This window comes from Anomaloglossus baeobatrachus, chromosome 6, assembly GCF_048569485.1.
Source record: "Anomaloglossus baeobatrachus isolate aAnoBae1 chromosome 6, aAnoBae1.hap1, whole genome shotgun sequence".
NCBI classification, from domain to species: Eukaryota; Metazoa; Chordata; class Amphibia; order Anura; family Aromobatidae; genus Anomaloglossus; species Anomaloglossus baeobatrachus.
The window spans coordinates 363,362,467-363,383,506 of record NC_134358.1 but is presented as its reverse complement, the minus strand read 5'-3'; the positions used below and the strand labels follow the sequence as shown (position 1 = coordinate 363,383,506).

The 21,040-nt window shown below is 43.2% G+C and overlaps 1 protein-coding gene across 1 annotated transcript in view; it reads left to right on the top strand.

Moving 5' to 3' along the window:
- Window positions 1–4,887, top strand: part of C6H7orf57 (chromosome 6 C7orf57 homolog) — a 287,295-nt gene extending 282,408 nt beyond the window's left edge. Inside the window, exon 8 of the mRNA XM_075315021.1 lies at window positions 4,588–4,887. Within this exon, the coding sequence (XP_075171136.1) occupies window positions 4,588–4,598 (11 nt within the window). The 3' untranslated portion in view covers window positions 4,599–4,887. The remainder of the gene's footprint in view (window positions 1–4,587) is intronic.
- Window positions 4,888–21,040: the final 16,153 nt, after the last annotated feature.

The following is a 21,040-nucleotide window of genomic DNA, read 5'->3' as shown; positions in this document are numbered from 1 at the left end:
AAAATATCCATCTGGATTCTTGTTGTAATAATCTCTTATTCCAATCACCCCCTCTGGGAGGTGGTCTGATATGATCAATGCCTTGAAATCCAACAGCAGAAGGATCCCCACCGTGCATATTATTATGTCTAGCTAACGGTGTGTCATTATTCAATCTGATGTCCCTGAGATGTTCCCCAATCCTCCGTCTGAGTTCCCTGCGGGTCTTACCCACATATTCAAGTTTACAAATGCATGTCGCCTTATAAATCACTCCCTGTGTTTTGCAATTGATGAATGATTTGATGTCGTATTCCTTCCCAGTAACCTGGCTCTGGAATTTTTTACCAACAATGATTGAACCACAGGCGACGCAACCACTACATTTGTAACATCCCTTTAGTGTAGAATTAGGAAAAAAGGATTTTTGTGGTGCCAGAAAACTATGGACCAAACGGTCCTTTAACGATCTTGCTTTCTTGTATGTAATGGATGGTCTATCCGGAAGTAGACCTCCTATATCATTATCCATTTTCAATATAGGCCAATACTTTTCAAGGATCCTCTTTACTCCTACTGCTCCATTATCAAATGTCGTGATGAATCTTATCATCTCACTTTTATCCTCCTTCGTCTTTGTTTTTGGGGGTTATAAAAGATCTATCCTCTGCACCTTCTCAATATCTGCAGCCGCCTTCATTGAAGAGAATAAGTTGGTGAGATAAATCCAATTTTTACTTGCGGTGTTATTTGGGCCACTATAGGAAGGGCCAAATATATATTTTAATTCATGTTGGTTGTTGTTTGTCTTGTAATTGTGATTCTGACCACATTTTTAGCGATTGAAGTAAAAGTTAAATTTTATGATTATTTTTTGCAGTAGTGATATGCTATCTTGAAACATTGCCGGTACTGCACGATATAGACCCGCCCACTGTCACTCAGCATGGGGGCGCGTCTGACTGCAGCCAATCATAGGCGTCGGTGAGCGGTGGAAGCTGTGAATACGTGATGCAATAATGAGCGACCAGCATTTTCAAAAGTAGGCTTTTTACCGCCCGCCTTTTAAACAATCATGCATCCATTTCAGCCTTTAACTCAGCCCCCCCACCGCTCCAGCAGATAATTACTTGCATTTCCAATTGACTTGCATTGGACTCGCTACTCGTAATGAGTACCCGAGTATTAGGACATACTCGTTACGTGTATAGCGAGTCTGAGTATTTCACTACTCGCTCATCCCTACATGTCAGAAAGAATGTGTTGACGTGTTAAAGACTTCTACGGGGGAGGTGAGGGGAATGAGGGGTTGGGGAGTTTGCTAGCTGCTGGATATGGTGGGCAGGCAAAGAGGGCAGAGATGAGAAAGTGTGCAGATGGTGGTCAGATAGGGGGAAAAGGGAGGTTATAAGCTTACATTGGGAACAGTGGCAAGTGAAGATGACGTCTTGTGTATGTCACGCTGTCTGTGTAGTTGTGGAAGACCATTGTGTGAGACCAAAGGAATGGGTGATTCATTGGGTGATTGCTGATGATTACACTTACAAATGCTATGTTACATGTACACTTCATGATTTATACAAACAATGTTACACCCACTCAATGGTGCATACACATACTGCATGTTACACTCAATGCATGTCAAACACTGCATGTGTGACGCCCTGGCGCCACCAGGTGGTCACACACAAGTAGACACCCACATTACACCTTCCCTCACAGGGTTACACCAAGCCGACAAAACCCTAGTCACCCCCCAGGGTAGGAAAGGCACACCAGTGGGCGGGACCAAGCGAAAGGAAAACGCCCACCTTGGGGTCTAGAGAACCCAGGGCAGGAAAAGAGAGAGTTGAGTTCAGAGTTGAGTTGAGAGTGGAGTTCAGAGTAGAGGAGAGGAGAAAGTGAAGTCCAAGTGAAAGCCAGAGAGGAAAGGCGTCGGGGTTGGAGCCCCGGCGTGCTGGCTAGGTGGCAGACGGTGGTCTGTCTCTGTCAGGAGATGGGAAGACGGCTGCCGGAGATCCAAGGTGGACCCGGACAGGGTAGATACCCGCCGGTACCGACACCGGAGAACCGACCCGAAAACCGTGCACAGAGGGGGTACCTGGACCCTGAAGCAATGACCGGAACCACCGGCTTTGTTAATTCACCAGTTGAGGACAGGATTATAGGTCCTGTCCCACCCAAAGTCCCAAAAGAGCAGACCAGCAGCCCACCGTGGGGATAGGGCATCCGCCAGGGCCCCTTTAAATCCCACGGGTCAGCGTCTGCGGGCAAGGCTCCCACCCGTAGTTCTGGGAGCCGACTCCCGTGTTCCACACCGGGAAGTCCAAAGAGAACTAAGACAGTGCAGAGGAAAGTGACACAGACCATCACCCCGGGTGAGGGACCAGAATACACCCGGCCACGGCGGCCGTCCACTGGCACCTTGGTTTACCATTGGACTTGTGTGATTTCTTTGACTGTGAGTACACTAACATCTCCCGGTCCGACCGGGCGCGCCGGCCCCTGCAGCCACCATCCTCAGCACAGCAACACTAGGCCCCGGGGCATGCACCCCTACCCACGGAGGGTTAAACACAACTATCTGCCATTCCAACGCCCCCGGGTGCTCCCTAATAGCAGCATGGGTACCCCATCTTACCACACACCGTGGGTGGCATCACGGACAATATAGAAAATCCCACATACAACCAATTCCCCTTTTTATTTGAAGTGTCCGCGAGACCCCCGGGTCCGGAGATCCCTAGAGCCACACCGCGGATCCGGATCCGAGCAGCCCGGCTGCTGGCACGTGGGCGGCACACATATCACACACAATGCATGTCATACAGACTGTATGTCGCACAATGCATGTCACACACAATGCATGTCACACACTGCGTGTCACACACACTGCATGTCATACACTGCATGTCACACACACTGCATGTCACACACAATGCATGTATCACATAAACTGCATGTTAGGGTAAGCACACACGGTGAGTAATATGGAACGAGTGGAATGTGATAAAAAAAAAACGCATTCCACTTGGACCAATATTACTCTCTGGGGCAGCTCCCATGAGCGATTTTTTTTCTCAGCCCTAATCGGACAGAGAAAACAATAGCAGCATGCTGTGGGTGGAATGCGATCCTGTTTCACTCGCACCCATGCAAGTCTATGGGTGCGAAAGAAACATCGCATTACACTCGCATTACAGTGGAGTGCAATGCGATTCTCGCATCAGCCAGCAATAGATAGGGAAATAAATCCCACCTTCTCCTCCGCAGCGCCGGCCCTCCCCTCCACAGTACTGGCCCTCCTCTCCACAGCTGTGGTCTGATCGCAGGATCGGACCACAGTCGCATGACACTCTGCTCCCAATGTGGTGTGAGCATGAGCCGAGTTCCATACGAGCACTTGCACTAATCCCCGTGTTGCCCCAGCCTTAATGGTGCTTTACACACTGCGATATTGCTAGCGATTTTGTTAGCAATGTGACACGCCAGATCGCAGATAAGATTTGCACATAGGTCATTTTTGTAGCGCGGCAAATCGTATATGCGATCTGGCGTGTTACATCGCTAACAAGATCGCTAGCGATGTCGTTGCGTGTAAAGCACCCTTTAGTCTCACACACTACTTGTTGCACACACACACACATTAATCCTCGGACTGCTCTGATAATGCAGAGATGGTATTATAAGTCCAGTTTTTTTAAAGGCAGGTGGCCACAGACTAACTGGAACACCATTCCTGCAGTTGTATATGGTCTCACTTGGGGCCCTTTTGGGAATGGGGTCCCTTGACAATTAGATATGGGGCCCTCAGGGACCTAACACTGGCCCTGCATGTCAGAATTATAATTATATGCAGTTCATCCAATAATAGATCAAACACAAAGTGAAAAAGCAGTGTGCTAGAAATGTATAGAAATCACAGTAGCACAAAACTGATTCAAATGTAGCATAAATAAAGAACAGGGAAATGTGATGGCAGGCGCCCTCAGCATGTTAGTGCAGCAGAGTGCACGCGATTGTGATTTCAAGCTATACTTGGCATATTGCTCTTCACTTTGTGTTTGATGAGCAGCTATACATTACATTTCTGCCAGGTATGCACTTTTGAATGCTTTTAATATGTTTTCTATGAATGTGGGAGTGTATATGGATAAATTGTATCCACACGACACATCCACAGTGCATTTTTGGTGCAATTGTGGGAAAACTATAATAAGCTAAAGACGGTTTCCAAAAAATTATGGCAAACAGTGCCGCAGCATGTGAACACAGCCTCAGTGACAGCTGCCTGATTTGGGTATGGGGGATTTAGTTTTCTTTGTATGCAATGCAGTGTGTACGGCTCCTTTCCTCCATAACTACTTCTTTAATGACTAATTGGCATTTATATCCTCTTGGTTTGTAGGTACCTTAGTTACTATTGATAGATTATGGCTTCAGTCCTGGTACTTGATAGTTTTCACATGGCAACAGATTTTCTTTTTTACACTGAATTCCCCAAAAGAAGAAATGCAACAAAAATAAATAATAGTGATATATTGTAATGGATGTGTTAGTATGAATTCACTTTTTGATAACTGATAAACTTTTTTCTTTGTTTTTCAGGAGTCAATTAAGAAAACAAAGGGCTGCCCATAAAGTCTGCCATATTAATATGCAATAGATACAAAACTGGATGTTTAGAAAAAATAGGCAAAACATACTGCACCTTTAATAAGCAATGTACATTAGTCCTTTTCAAGAAACACCATTAAGTTTTACTGTTTAGAACGTCATTATTTTTCATGTTGCCTTGTAGTTTGGTCTAATAAATTAAGTACCAAACAAATAATGTGTGCCCGCAAATAGAGCATATTTCATTCCCACACAGCTCTGACATCTGAAACGCGAAGACCTGTAAAATAAAGAAGAATTAATTAAATCAAAAGTCTGTTACTTTGGCAGCAGTACGGCATTAACCCCATTTCTCCTCTCCAGCATTGAAGTTTAACCCACGTAGGGCTGCATCAGCCGCCATTACCTCAGGTTTGCATAGGGGTTGTCACTTACACAACCTCTTTAGGTGAGTGTCTGTCTATGTACATCTCCCTATAACATCTGGTAAGATACTATTATGCGCTTTTTTTCCTCAGTATTGATTAATACTCAAGTTAGTCATATAAGAAAAAACTTGTGCACGAGTGTATGTATGTGTAAAGCCAGATCATAAACAATACTAAAGACCAGGGGGCACTCACTGCGAGTGGAAGAAAAGCGATTCCGACAGCTAAAAAGGAAAGGGTTCTTTACAGTTACAGAAGTCAAACTGTGGAATGCCCTACCACAAGAGGTAGTAATGGCAGACACTATAACAGCATTTAAAAAAGGGCTGGATGATTTCCTCAGTACACACAACATTGTTGTTAGTTATAAATGACTTAGTGACCAAATGTAGAACTGGTGGAAAAAGGTTGAACTAGATGGACCTAGGTCTTTTTTCAAGCAGCTATGTAAATCATGGGCCTTAATAAAACAGCTTTCACAGAAATTCTGATGACAACTGAAGTTGTGCAAAAATGTATCAACTTTTGGCAAAATTACATGGGGAGGGGCATGAAGCCTAGTGCCGCTGATGGATTCGTAAAAGTAACATGAATTACTCCAGAATTGTACTCCAGTGTCTAACTGGACTGTGGAACATTTCTTGCGGAGGCAATGGCAGCTAAAAGATGCACAAAATTAATTCAGAAATCTGTGCTTCTTAATGAATTTGCAAATTGTCTCTTCAGTGAGGAATTAGACAAACTCTAGTGCCACCTATTGAAAGTAGCAATCCTAAAAGTCAAAAATAACCCTTTAATGAGCCTTGTTATATGACTTAAGGGTGCTTTACACCAGGCAATCTATCGTGCGATAGATCGTCGGGGTCACGGTTTTTGTGACGCACATCCGGCATTGCTGGCGATGCCGGCCTGTGTGACACCTCCTAGCGACGCAGTATCGCTCACAAATCGTGAGTCGGGTACTGCTCGTTAGGTTCCATAATATCGTTTACTTTAGTTGACCATCGTTTCCGTGGTAGCACACGTCGCTCCGTGTGACACCACGGGAACGATGAGCAGCTCACCTGCCTCCCGCGGCCGCCGCCGTCTCTATGTGGAAGGAAGGAGGTGGGCGGGATGTTTACGTCCCGCTCATCTCCGCCCCTCCGCTTCTATTGGCCGGCGGCCGTGTGACGTCGCTGTGATGCCGAACGTCCCTCCCACTCCAGGAAGTGGATGTTCGCCGCCCACAGCGAGGTCGCACGAGAGGTAAGTATGTGTGACGGGGGTTACTAACTTTGTGCGACACGGGCAGCGATTTGCCCGTGACGCAAAAAGGACGGGGGCGGGTACGATCGATTGTGAAATCGCACAATCGGTCGTACCGTGTAAAGCAGGCTTTAGGATTTATGCCAGATCAGAACCTTAATTTGCAGACAATCAAATAAGTATTTGATAGACTGCCAATTTTGCAAGTTTTCCAACCTACAAAGAATGGAGTGGTCTGTCATTTTTATCCTAGATACACTTCAACTGACACACAGAATAAAAACAAATCCAGAAAATTACATTTTATGATTTTTAAATAATTAATTTGCATTTTATTGCATGAAATAAGTATTTGATACAATAGAAAAAAAAACCAGAACTTAATATTTGGTACAGAAACCTTTGTTTGCAATACAGATGTCAGATGTTTCCTGTAATTCTTGCCCAAGTTTGCACACACTGCAACAAGGATTTTAGCCCACTCCTCCATTCAAATCTCTCCAGATCTTTCAGGTTTCAGGGCTGTCATTGAGCAACATTGAGTTTCAGCTCCCTCCAAAGATTTTCTATTGGTTTCAGGTTTGGAGACTGGCTACGCCATTCCAGGACCTTGAAATGTTTATAACAAAGCCACTCCTTAGTTTCCCTGGCTGTGTGTTTCAGGTCATTGTCATGCTGAAAAACCCAGCCATGACCCATCTTCGTTGCTCTTACTGAGAGAAGGAGGTTGTTGGCCAAAATCTCGCGATGTATGACCGCATCCATCCTCCCTTCAATACGATACAGTTGTCCTTTTCCCTTTGCAGAAAAACACCTCCAAAGTATGATGTTTCCACCCTCATGCTTCACGGTTAGACATTCTTCTTGGGATTATGTTCATCCTTCTTCTTCCTCCAAACACGGCAAGTGGATTTGAAACCAAAAAGTTCTATTTTCGTCTCATCTGACTACATGACTTTCTCCCATGCCTCCTCTGGACCATCCAGATGGTCATTGGTGAACTTCAAATGGGCCTGGACATGTGCTGGTATGAGCAGAGGCACCTTCATACTCTGCAGGATTTTAATCCATAACGGCGTCGAGTGTTACTAATGGTAATCTGTCAGTCTGTGATCCCATCTCTCTCCAGGTCATTGACCAGGTCTTACTGTTTAGTTCTGGGTGGATTCCTGATCTTTACAAGAATCAGCCTTACCCCATGAGGTGATATCTTGCATAGAGCCCCAGACCGAGTAGGACTGACAGTCATTTTGTGTTTCTTCCATTTTCTAATAATTGCACCTACAGTTGCTGCCTTCTTACCAAGCTGCTTGACCTGTAGCCCATCCCAGCCTTGTGCAGGTCTACAATTTGGTCCCTGGTGTCCTTAAATTGCTCTTTGGTCTTGGCAATGGTGGAGAGGTTGGAGTGTGATTGATTGAGTGTGTGGACAGATGTCATTTATACAGGTAAAGAGTTCAAATGGGTGCAATTAATACAGATAATAAGTGCAGAGTAGGAAGAAATTAAAAATAACAGGTCTGTTAAAGCCAGAATTATTTCTGGTTGGTAGGTGATCAAATACTTATTTCATGCAATAAAATGCAAATTAATTATTTAAAAATCATGCAATCTGATTTTCTGGATTTTTTTTATTCTGTCTGTTACAGTTTAGGTGTACCTATGATACAATTTACAGACCTCTCCATTCTTTGTAAGTGGGAAAACTTTCAAAATCGTTAGTGTATCAAATACTTATTTTCCCCACTGTATATACATACTGTATATATATGTACAATCTCACACTAGAATAACCAGGTAGCCAGTGCATGAAGTTCTGTTTTCCACATTTATTTGCTGAGGCAAATGAGGATAATTAGATTGGATATTGATGATTTGTCCTGCAGTCTATAGGCAGCATTCATTATTAAACATTGCTATAATCTGCTCTTAGAGCTGAGGGATTTTGCACAATGTTGCTTTTCCAACAACTGATTTGAAACAAAGAAAATAGTTTGTGTAATGCAAAATCCATTTATCTGCTACAGTGTATGTGAGCAACAAGAACATTCTGGGTGAGGCGCAAACCATTCCAAAGATAATAAAGATAATTCGATGAAGTGATTTGTGTTGACCTTACTGCAATGCGATTAACAAAAGGCATGCAATGTGAACAGTATGCACATATAAAGAATTGCTAAATAATGAACAAAACTATACCCAACCAATCACATTAATGAAAAGGATACTTTTCTATTCTAGGGACACAACCATATATATTATTATAGGGGTTGACCACTAATTTGATACGTCTGACATATCATTTTGACAGGTCATCAATATCAGATTGATGAGGGCTCGACATTTACCACCTCCACCAATCAGCTGTTACCAGATGGATTTAAACAATATACCAAATGGAACACCACAGCAATGTACACTTTAGTGGCTAATCCGAGGTACTACAGGTCCGCGCCTATTCAAACAGAACAGTACAAGACTGACTGTATAGGTAATGCAGTTGTTGTCAAAACTCTTTTAATAAAAAGAAACCGATGCAAAATTTAACTTTTCTTCCCTAAACCTTGGTGATCAGCTGTTATTGTCTAGTTAAAACACTTTTAGATGACCATCTGGTTGATAAATCTGAATTATACAGTGCTCATTGAAATCAATGGATTAGATAATGCAGAACAGGACAGGTCCTACACAACAAGATACACTTTAACCCTGCTGTTCTGTTCGCATTTGCGATACACTTGTACTGTTCCCGGGTCAATATGACCCGACCTATTAATTCTTGATTTTTAGCTACTCTAATTGTTTTATTTGAATACTTTTTTCATTGAAATACTGTATATGAACATGGTTGATCATAAACAAATGAAACATTTAAATTCAAACTTAATTATTTTTTTTTTTCATAAAAAGGTTACACAGGCTTTTTGCAATTATCTTCGATTGTTGACATTCTGCACACAAATAATAAAGAAGCTTTACATTACTATTACTAAAACATGAAATTTAACTTTTTGAAAACAAATTTTATAAATCAACAAATGAAAAACCATAAAAACTTCAACCTTTTTAGAAAGAAAAAAGAATAAACTGAACATGTTCATGCGTTTTTACACTGAACACAATAATAAAACACATGTCCTTTACACAGATATTTTGAACATCCAGCACATGTCAGATTAGTCGTATTGTCACAGGAAGATGGACAGAAGCTACATCTCTTCCGTTTTACAATGGTTGTTGCTCCATCACTTCTGGGGGTCACTTTTCTGCTCTCAATATATGGCCTCACCAGGGATTTTCCCAATTCCTCAAGAAATAATCTTTTATGCAGCTTATTCCGGTTCCAATTGGGGTCGATTTCTCTCCATAAGACAAATGCATTGTATGCAGAAACGTCCAGTATGTTCTAAAATAAAATCATTGGCCACCGATTGGTTTTGCGTTTGCATGTATATGTTGATATTGCTTGGTCTAAAGTATCAACTGCTCCCTTTGTGGCAATATAATCCAAAATAATGTCAGGCTTTCTGTCTTCTCTATCAGTTATGGCATTGTCATGGTGCATTGTGCTCATTAGAATTACCTGTTTGGTTTTTTTTGGAACATAAGAAACAACAGTTGTATTTCCAGAAAAATAAAAAGTAGAACTGTACACCTCTCTCTTGCTAAGGATACCTTGCGGTAGTTCAGGTTTGTTTTTTCTCATAGTACCCAGCATGGTAAGTTGTTTTTTCTTCAACATCTGGCCTAGTTGATAGGATGTAAAAAAGTTGTCACATGTGACATTTTGTCCTTTTAGTTCATGAGTCAAATCTAGAACAACACGCATACCCTGATTTGTATCAGGTCTTTCATCAGGGGTTTTTCCTGTATACACTTGAACATTTAGAGCATATGAACTTTTGCTGTCGCAAAGTGTCCAGATCTTGATGCCATATTTTGCTGGCTTAGGCTATGTGCGCACGTTGCGTACAGTCACTGCAGAAATTTCTGCAGCGATCTGAAGAGCACATGTGCGCTTTAAATGGCTGCAGAAATGTCCGTAGTGAAAGCCGATTCCATGCGCTCTGCCTGCAGCTCCTCCCATAGACAGAGCAGGAGCTGCCGGCAAAGCGCAGGAAAGAAGTGACATGTCACTTCTTTTTACGCAGCGCTTTGGCAGTAGCCGAAGCGCTGCGCTCTTAAACGCCACGTGCGCACGGCCCCTGCACAATCTCCATAGACTGTGCAGGGGACGCAGGACGCATGCAGTTACGCTGCGCTACAAAGCGCAGCGTAACTGCATGTATTTACGCAATATGCGCACATAGCCTTACTTGGTATATATTGTCTGAATGGGCACCTACCTCGGAATGCCACCAGTTGCTCATCAACAGTTACATTTTCACCGCTGTTATACAATTTTGGTAGAATCTCTACACATTGATTCCAAACATTTCTAATAGGGGCTAGTTTATCTTTAGCTCTTCTTTCCATTCTATCTGTTTTAGAATCAAACGCAGTACTCTAGAAATAATCAGAGACCTGTAGAATAGTATAAAATGCTATCGGGTCATATTGACCCGAACAGTGCAAGTGTAATAATCAGCGTGTAGCAAAAAGTAAACAAAAAAAAAAAAACAAAAACAAAAAATGTAGAGCTCCACAAATGAGGAGAAGTCAAGGAACCACTAGTTTCAAATCCTCATTAAAAAAAAATCTGCAGGGTCTCACAAATCATTTCGGGTCATATTGACCCGAACAGTACAGCAGGGTTAAGTAACCTCGCTACATTGGCAAAGAGATGAAGATCCCATACACATAACCCCTGTTCTGTAAACATAGAATTACCTAAAGGGCTTAAAGGGAATCTGTCAGCAAGTTTTTGCTACTTCATCTAAGAGCAGCATGTTGTAGGCAAAGACATTATGAAACTAACCATATTTAACTTAGGTCACTATGTGCAGCCGTTCTCACACAATGAATAAATTTAGATCCAGGAAAACAGAGCTGAATGAGCTTCCACACTCACACTAGGCTCTCAATGGAGATTCAGAGAATGGATAAATAGATCCGACATCCATTCTTCATAAAATTATTCTTTTATAAAATTAAAATCCAACAAGAAAATGAACGCATACTTCGAGTCTTTGGCCCCACCTTACGCCTATGCCAATGAGTAAGGACCAAGAACTGAAACGCAGAAGCCGGGGCCAAAGGCTCAAAGTGCGCGTTCATTTTTATTTTTTATTGGATTTTAATAATTTTATAAAGGAATAATTTTATGAAGAACAGATGCCGAATCTATTTATCCATTTTCTGGGTTTCTATAGTGAATGTCAGCTACTGTGATCTGGACATCTGTGGATCCTTTGGAATTGATGGTGAGCTGCCTTTCCTGCTTTGCATTCTCTCAAAAGAGATTGTGCATTGACTGTGTGGCCTCAATCACAGCAGGTGGCATGTCAGACAACATGGCAGGCACCAGTCAGCCACAGCAATGTTAATCACCAAGTGATAAACCCTTTAGTTTAAGTAAAAAATAGCCCACATACAGATAAGAGAACCATAGATGTTTTTTCTTTTGTAACCCTTGCAAGCATGCTGTCCTCAGCTTACATTGCAATATACTGCTGACAGATTCCTTTTAATTGTATCATAGTATCATAGTATCATAGTTTTTAAGGTTGAAGGGAGACTCTCAGTCCATCTAGTTCAACCCGTAGCCTAACATGTTGATCCAGAGGAAGGCAAAAAAAACCCCAATGTGGCAAACAAGTTCCAATGGGGAAAAAATGTCCTTCCTGACTCCACATCCGGCAATCAGACTAGTTCCCTGGATCAATACCCTGTCATAAAATCTAATATACATAACTGGTAATATTACATTTTTCAAGAAAGGCGTCCAGGCTCTGCTTAAATGTTAGTAGTGAATCACTCATTACAACATCATGCGGCAGAGAGTTCCATAGTCTCACTGCTCGTACAGTAAAGAATCCTCGCCTGTGATTATGATTAAACCTTCTTTCCTCAAGACGTAGCGGATGCCCCCGTGTTCCAGTCGCAGGCCTAGGTGTAAAAAGATCTTTGGAAAGGTCTCTGTACTGTCCCCTCATATATTTATACATTGTGATTAGATCCCCCCTAAGCCTTCGTTTTTCCAAACTAAATAACCCCAAGTTTAATAACCTGTCTTGGTATTGCAGCCCACCCATTCCTCTAATAATCTTGGTCGCTCTTCTCTGCACCCTCTCCAGTTCAGCTATGTCCTTCTTATATATCGGTGACCAGAATTGTACACAGTATTCTAAGTGCGGTCGCACTAGTGACTTGTACAGACGTAGAACTATATTTTTTTCATGAACACTTATACCTCTTTTAATACATCCCATTATTTTATTAGCCCTGGCAGCAGCTGCCTGACACTGTCCACTAAAGTGAAGTTTACCATCCACCCATACACCCAAGTCTTTTTCTATGTCTGTTTTACCCAGTGTTCTACAATTAAGTACATAATCATAAATGTTATTTCCTCTACCCAAGTGCATGACCTTACATTTATCTACATTAAACTTCAATTGCCACTTCTCAGCCCAATCCTCCAATTTACATAAATCTCCCTGTAATATAAAATTATCCTCCTCTGTATTGATTACCCTGCAGAGTTTAGTATCATCTGCAAATATTGAAATTCTACTCCGCATGCCCCCAACAAGGTCATTTATAAATATGTTGAAAAGAAGCGGGCCCAATACTGACCCCTGTGGTACCCCACTATGAACTGAGACCCAGTCCGAGTACGTACCATTAATAACCACCCTTTGTTTCCTATCACTGAGCCAGTTTTTAACTCAGTTACACATATTTTCCCCTATCCCCATTATTCTCATTTTATGTACCAACCTTTTGTGTGGCACCATATCAAAAGCTTTTGAAAAGTCCATATACACAACATCCACTGCATTTCCCTGGTCCAGACTTGAACTTACCTCTTCATAGAAGCTGATCAAATTAGTTTGACAGGATCGATCCCTCATAAACCCATGTTGATACTCTGTCATAAGGTTATTTTTCTTGAGATACTCCAGTATAGCATCTCTCAAGAAACCCTCAAGGATTTTACCAACCGTAGAGGTTAAATTTACCGGCCTATAATTTGCCGGCTCAGTTTTTGTCCCCTTTTTGAATATTGGCACCACATTTGCTATGTGCCAGTCCTGCGGTACCGACCCTGTTATTAAGGAATCTGAGAAGATTAAAAATAATGGTCTATCTATCACAGAACTCAATTCCTGTAGTACTCTGGGGTGTATGCCATCCGGGCCCGGAGATTTGTCAACCTTAGTGATTTCGAGGCGGCGGCGTACTTCCTGCTGGGTTAAGCAGGTAATATTCAAGGGTGAATTTATGGTATCACTGGTCATGTCATCTGCCATGGCCTTTTCTTGTATAAAAACCGTAGAAAAAAAGTCATTCAGCAGGTTGGCTTTACCCTCATCCCCTTCCACCATTTCACCAAGACTATTTTTAAGGGGGCCAACACTATCGCTTTTCAGTTTTTTACTGTTTATGTAGTTAAAGAATATTTTAGGATTATTTTTACTTTCTCTCGCAATGAGTCTCTCTGTCTCAAACTTAGCTAACTTAATTTGCTTTTTACATATTTTATTTAATTTTCTATAATTATATAATGCCTCATCACTACCTAACCTCTTTAATTCTTTTAAGGCTTTCTGTTTTTCTTTTATTGCTTCCCTTACAGCTCTATTTAGCCATAGGGGTTTCCTCCTATTTTTAGCATGTTTGTTCCCATAGGGTATATTTTCTGCACAAGCCCTGTTCAGGATGCTCATAAAAGTCTCCCATTTGCTTTGTGTACTTTTATTACTTAGTACATCATCCCAGTTTATTGCACTAAGATCATCTCTCAACCGTTTAAAATTTGCTTTCCTGAAGTTTAGTGTCCTTGTAGCCCCTCTACTAGACATCTTACTAAAGAATACATGAAAACTTATTATTTTGTGATCACTATTCCCCAAGTAACCCCCAACTTGTATATTTGATATGCGGTCTGGCCTATTGGTTAGTACAAGGTCTAGTGCTCCCCCTTTTGTGGGGTCCTGTACCATTTGTGAAAGGTAATTATCTTTCATTGTTATCAAAAATCTATTTCCTTTGCTGGAACTGCAAGTTTCTGTTCCCCAATTTATATCAGGATAGTTAAAGTCCCCCATAATAATTACCTCTCCGAGACTCGCTGCTTTATCAATTTGCTATCAATTTATCAATGTTATATTTTTTCTATGATAGCTACCATGCTGATCCTGATGACCAGAAGGAAATTATACATTACAACTAAGTTGTAAAACTTTAGCTACTGTACATAAATGACTACACTACTGAATAGGTTACTAAGGAAGCTATTTCACCATGGCGTGCATAGGTTTTTAATGACATGGTATGTGATCATTTGAACACATTTCCCAGATATCTCCTAGTGTTGTAACTTGCTGAAAAGCACATGTACATAGTTGCAATCAGATTATTACGATAATGTGCAATTTCCTGTTAGGTCTCAAAGTAATAATGCTCTGTATTTGCTGAGTTGTTACTACTAGTCTTTACAAAATATAGAGCTCATGCCCTGCTTTTCACAGTATTAGCCTTAATGAGTTGACTTTCTGGACCTGGATTACATTTAATCCAAATTTAGTTGACATTTTTTATTGTATTTTCTAATATTAGTAAATTAAAGCATGAAGGAACTTCACAAGTGATATTAACACTGTATACACTAGAAATAATTGAATATTTTGAAATTCAAATTTGTCAGCTTTGACTATTTTTCCCAAAAATTTGATTCACATTGAATCAATTAACGGCATATTGCAAGTATTGTTCAGCCTATAGCTGCCCTGTAGTAGTGAGTGAATATATTTGGCACTAATCATTACTCGCGCAATATCCGTTACTTATCAAGCATTTTGGTTTTCGCCTTGTGAGTTTTGAGAACCCTCCTAGCATGTTTGGTGCCTGATTTTCAGCCACTAAACATGCTGGGATTGCATTCCAATCACAGTAATGCTGTAGCCATCTTTGCTACTGGCATTACTTTGATTGGGAGGTGTAGTGAAAAAAAAAATTACTTACTGTGTTTCTCCATTTCTGTCATACTACTGCTGGGTCCGATCATTAGATCTCATACATATACACTGATTCCCCCGCCCACCCTCTCTGCCAGCGTCTGTGATTGGCTGTAGTTAAATTGCCGGCATGCCAGTGTCTGTGATTGGTTGCCCTCACAGTAGATGTCTGGAACCCCTAATGGAGTTTAAAAATAAATAAATTAAAAAATGGCATAGAGTGCCCCATATATAGACTCAGTCATTGAACTCAATGCTGGTTTACTGAATTAGATGCGACAATTCTGGGCAGCTGGGGGATGCTATTTTTCGACTGGGAGGTCCAATAACCATGGGCCTTCACAGCCTGAGAATACAAGTCCCCAGCTGTCGGCTTTATGGGTATCAAAATTGGGGGGACCACTCGCTTTTTTTAAAAAAAAATATTTAAATAATTAAAGAAAAGCCACATGGGGTTCCTTTTATTTTGATACATAGGTAAGATATCGCACAAGGTGGCGCTACAAAGTATTAACTTAAAGGGGATGATTAATATTGCACGCCCCACTTTTCCCATTATTTTTTATAAAAGTTTAAAATGGTGAAATGTGGAACGTTAAATGTAAAAGGCTTACATAGTCCGGGTAAGAGGTCTATCCTATCAAACACGTTAAAAAAAGCTGGGGTCCAAATTGCTTTTCTGCAAGAAATGCATTTGAGCAAAGGCAAACTGTTCAAATTAACCTCACGTTGGTTCCCGGAGGCATACCATAGCTTCTCACCTGACTCGAAGTCCCGAGGAACTAGCGTCCTCATCTCGCGCTCAATCCCTTGGGAGTTCATGGACTCCCGCAGTGATGACACAGGCAGACTATTGATGGTGAAGGGAAAGATCGCCACACATATCTATACGCTGGTATACCTCCCTAATGTAGGGCAAATTGATGCCCTGTCAGGCTTTTTGGAAAGAATAGAAGACTTTTCGGAGGGGACACTCATCTTAGGGGGGGATCTTAATATCGCTCTGAACCCGGCTCAGGACACCTCATCAGGGGCTTCGGTACATCCCAGGTCAGCTCTCCGCAAGCTGCGGTGCATACTACATGAGCAGCAGCTTGTGGACACATGGAGGCTACTGCACCCGCCTGACAAGGATTACTCATTCTACTCAAATGCACATGGAGTATATTCCAGACTGGACTACTTTTTTTTACAACATAAAGATCTTGAGAGGATCTCACAAGCTCAGATAGATAGCATAACTTTCTCTGACCACGCACTCTGTATGGTGTCCGTGATATTGCAGTCTTCGATCCCACAGCAGTGGCAGTGGAAAATGAACACTTCTCTGTTGGAGGACCCCGAAAGCCTTCAAATAGTACAGAATTCCCTGACAGAAAATTTTACAGTAAACGGGACTGGGGACACTACTACAACAACGGTCTGGGAGGCTCATAAGTGTGTCATCAGAGAGGTTTTCATACAGCAAGGGGCAAGACGAAAGAGGGTAAGGGAGGTTACCAGGTTACTAACACAACTCAGAGACTTAGAGACACGGCATAAGCAGATGCCCTTGGCGGAGTTGGGGGGTACCCTATTCAAAGTTCGGGACGAATTACAGAAATTACTGAATAGTAAGGCAAAAGGGGTTCTTAATAGATGCCGTAGCCATTTTTATGAACAAGGGAACAAGTGTAGTAAGACGTTAGCAAGAGCACTCAGGCAGCAGCAGGCGACAACTTTTATACCAAAAATATCTCCTGCACATCCTCGGGGCTCCATACTTCACTCTTCGACAGAAATTGCTGAGACGTTCCAAAAATTTTATGAACTTAGAAACAAATAATCCCCAAACACCAAAATCATCCCTAAAAAGGAAAATCTTAGAATATATCAGAGAAGCAAAAATGCCGAGGTTGGAGGACTCTGAGATAGCAGCACTTGAAACTCCAATTTTAATTCAAGAACTAGTTGATGCAATTGGGTCGTCCAAAACAGGAAAGGCACCTGGGCCAGATGGTTTCCCCCTTGTATATTATAAAAAACTTAAAGAAATATTATCCCCACACCTACTGTCAGCATTCAACTCCAGGGAGCGTCAGGAACCCCGAACCCTAATGCAGACTCGTTGAGAGCACATTATGGTCATACCTAAATCAGGGAAACATCCAACACAATGTGCGAGCTATCGCCCGATTTCCTTGTTAAATGTGAACACAAAGCTATTTGCTAAAATTCTAGCAAATAGTCTGGCACCTCTACTTTCACGAATAGTTCATCCAGACCAGACGGGCTTTATGGCGGGTCGTGAGGCATGGGATAATACAATTAAGGCCATTAATTTAATACATAAAGCCAAAACTGGGGGCATACCATCCATGCTGCTGTCAACAGACGCCAAGAAGGCGTTCGATAGAGTGGGATGGACTTTCATGGAAGCCACGCTCGGGTGTCTGGGGTTGGAACGCGAAATGATGGGTCGGATTATGTCTCTGTACTCGGTACCCTCAGCTAGGGTCCGAGTGAATGGGATTCTGTCGGACCCATTTAAAATATCTAATTGCACCCGTCAAGGGTGCCCGCTATCACCCATAATCTTCATCCTGACGCTTGAGCCCTTCCTCAGACACGTATGAGCCAACCCAGATATTGCAGATATAGGAGTGCTTCAAGACACGCATAAAGTAGCGGCATATGCTGATGACCTCCTGTTTTTTTGTGTCAGCCCCCAAAATCTCTCTTCCCAACTTAATGAAGGAATTTCAGAGATATTCCAGTTTATCTAATTTTAAGATAAATTTTTCAAAATCGGAGGCTTTGAACTTCAACCTCCCATCCAAAGAAGTAGAAGACCTGAAAACTGCGTTTAGCTTCCGATGGGCAACGCAGTCCCTAAGCTATTTGGAGATACGGCTGACCGGGGACCTGAGTCTCCTTTAGCTCAGAATTTCCCGTCGTTGTTAGCCACTATTAGGAAAGATTGCGACAGATGGGGGAAATCACTGTTCTCATGGTTTGGTAGATGCCAGATATACAAAATGAATGTCCTACCCAGAATCCTGTATTTGTTACAGGCGCTCCCAGTTAAAATACCTTTGGGATTTTTCAAATCCCTAGAATCAACTCAGTCCTCGTTCATCTGGGCAGGTAAATCGGCACGTATAAAACGTGCCATCTTGCATAGGACCAAAGGTGGGGGGGAGGATTGGGCTGCCAGACTTGAGAAGATATCCTTTGGCGGGACATCTTACTAGAATGATTGATTAGTGCCGGAACGGGTCTCAGAAGAAGTGGATACAATTTGAGCAGTCCTTCTCCCCAATACCCCTTAATAAATTGCCGTGGGTGCTCTCGGAGGTCCCTGCAGGATTGAAAACACATCCAACTATCGGCCCAACCGTGACATATTGCAACACCGGGAGAGTACAGTCAGAAATGATTCCCAGGTACTCCAGCCTAATGCCTATCTTGAGCCATCCTGCCTTTGAACCTGGTAGGGTGGATCCGATCTTCTGGCTGTGGATTAGAGGTGGGGTGGATCGAGTGGAGGAATTTGGAGACTGGGGCTCCTGGCCTTTGGCAGCTAGTTTGGCAGTTAGACAAGATCCTACCCCGCTTGGCCAGTGGAGATGCCTAAAATTGGCGCACTTTTTCAGTAGTCTTCCCACCAGGTCCCACATTCAGCGACCTAAGACACAGTTTGAACAATTATGTATGGGATCAGGCATAATACGTCACTCACTATCGGCGGGATATTCGCTTTTATCTTCACCTTCAGATCAACAACTACCCCCCTTTGCTACAAAGTGGGAAAGGGATTTGGGAATTCAGTTGACATCAGCACAATGGGAAAGGATCTTCAGATTGGCCCACACGTCTTCCATTAGTTCCAGGTTCCAGGAGGCTAGCTACAAACTTTTATCTAGATGGTACAGAGTTCCCTCCAAGTTACATGTCATGTTTTCGTCAATAGACCCTATATGTTGGAGGTGTGGTAAGGCAGAGGGCAACATTCTACATGTGTTCTGGGGGTGTGAAATGATACAGCCCTTCTGGGAGTGTCCAACACTATCCAACGGGTTACTGACAAGGATGAGGAATTGGGGCCGGTGGAGGCCCTTTTACATCACTGCGGGATTCCCAAAAAAAGATATAAGAATTCCCTGAGGAAATTCCTCATTACGGCAGCGAGAGTATGTGTTAGGACCAGGAGGACGGGTAGGTCCAGGAGGTGGATCCACTGGGCTGAACACCTCACCGAGGGCAAGGTGCCCGGTAGCCGGAGCACTACAGGTAGCAGGACAGTCCGTTCAGAGGAGTGGAGTGAAGAAGTCCCTGGGACCACGGAGTCTCTGAAGGTAGTCCGGGTGACGGAGCTCAGGTTCGGAGGCCGAGATGATGTTAGGCAGAGTCCGGAACCAGCGGAGCGAGGAGGTGGGTCACCACACGGATCCAGGGATCGGAGATGGTAGGGACTGACGGGATGGCAGGCAGTCACCGTTCGGGGTTCGGGAGTCGTCAGGACCAGTTGGCGAGACAGGGGCGACTCTACAAGACAGATAGGTAAGTATGGCACAAGACACAAGGAGACCTGACTCCTAGCTTAGCAAACACGAAGAACAGGCCCCGCCCACTTGGAAAGGATCCCCCTATATACCCTGTACCTGATTCTTCAATATCCTGTTGGAGGACACTGGCCCTTTAAGAGAGGGTCAATGACCGCGCGCGCGCCCTAATGCGCTTGCGCGAGGCCCGGGTGCCAGAAGCCATAGCAGGGAGCGGTGCACAGGAGGCAGGAGTGCCGGGCTGGCTCAGCGTTACCGATGGGTGCCGGGAGCGGAAACCGGGCTGCCTGGGGACCGCAGGTGATGGGGCATGAAGGCTGTGGAGCGGGGGACCGGGAAGCCTGGCGCGGGAGCGGCGGAGCGTAACCTGAGAGCGGGGAAGCGTGGCAGGGGAGCCGGTGAGCAAGGCAGGGGAGCCGGGGAGCATGGCAGGGGAGCCGGGGAGCATGGCAGAGGAACCGGGGAGCGTGACAGTATGCATTCCAGAAAAATGGAGGAGTACGTCATCTCCCACGTTAGTTCAATGGATCAACAAGGTCAATGACCTCATGCTAATAAAGGATTTAACCTCATCACTGCACAATTTATATGAGAAATTCTGGGCTACGGGGCGGGAATGGCTGGATTTCCAGCATTCCGAGGACTATGAAGTTCTAGTGGGGGGGCGCAATGGATGCTGAGGGAAGAGCAGAAGGCAACACATAGCCGCACCCCCTACCTCCCTCCCCACCCCATACCTTCCCCCCCACCCCCACTTCCCTCCCCCACTCCCCCCCCTCTTTCCCCTGGTATTCACTCATCTCTATTCTTTCTAACTAGTTTGCTCCTTCTTCCTCTGCTCTCTTTCCCTTCCTCTTACTAAGCACTCTTGCTTATTACTTATGGTTATTTGTTTAATATGTACTTATTTATGAAACAGTTCAGTGGAACCTGAAGTCTTGGACGCCTAAGTGAGGGTATTTGCGGGAATACTGCCTGATAATATATGAATATGTAAATTTTGCTTTATACCCAATCCGAGGCACATGGAATCTATTTCCAAAAAGGCCGATATGGTCCTAATAATTGTACTTAGTAAAGCCCGCTACACACGCTTCAATAT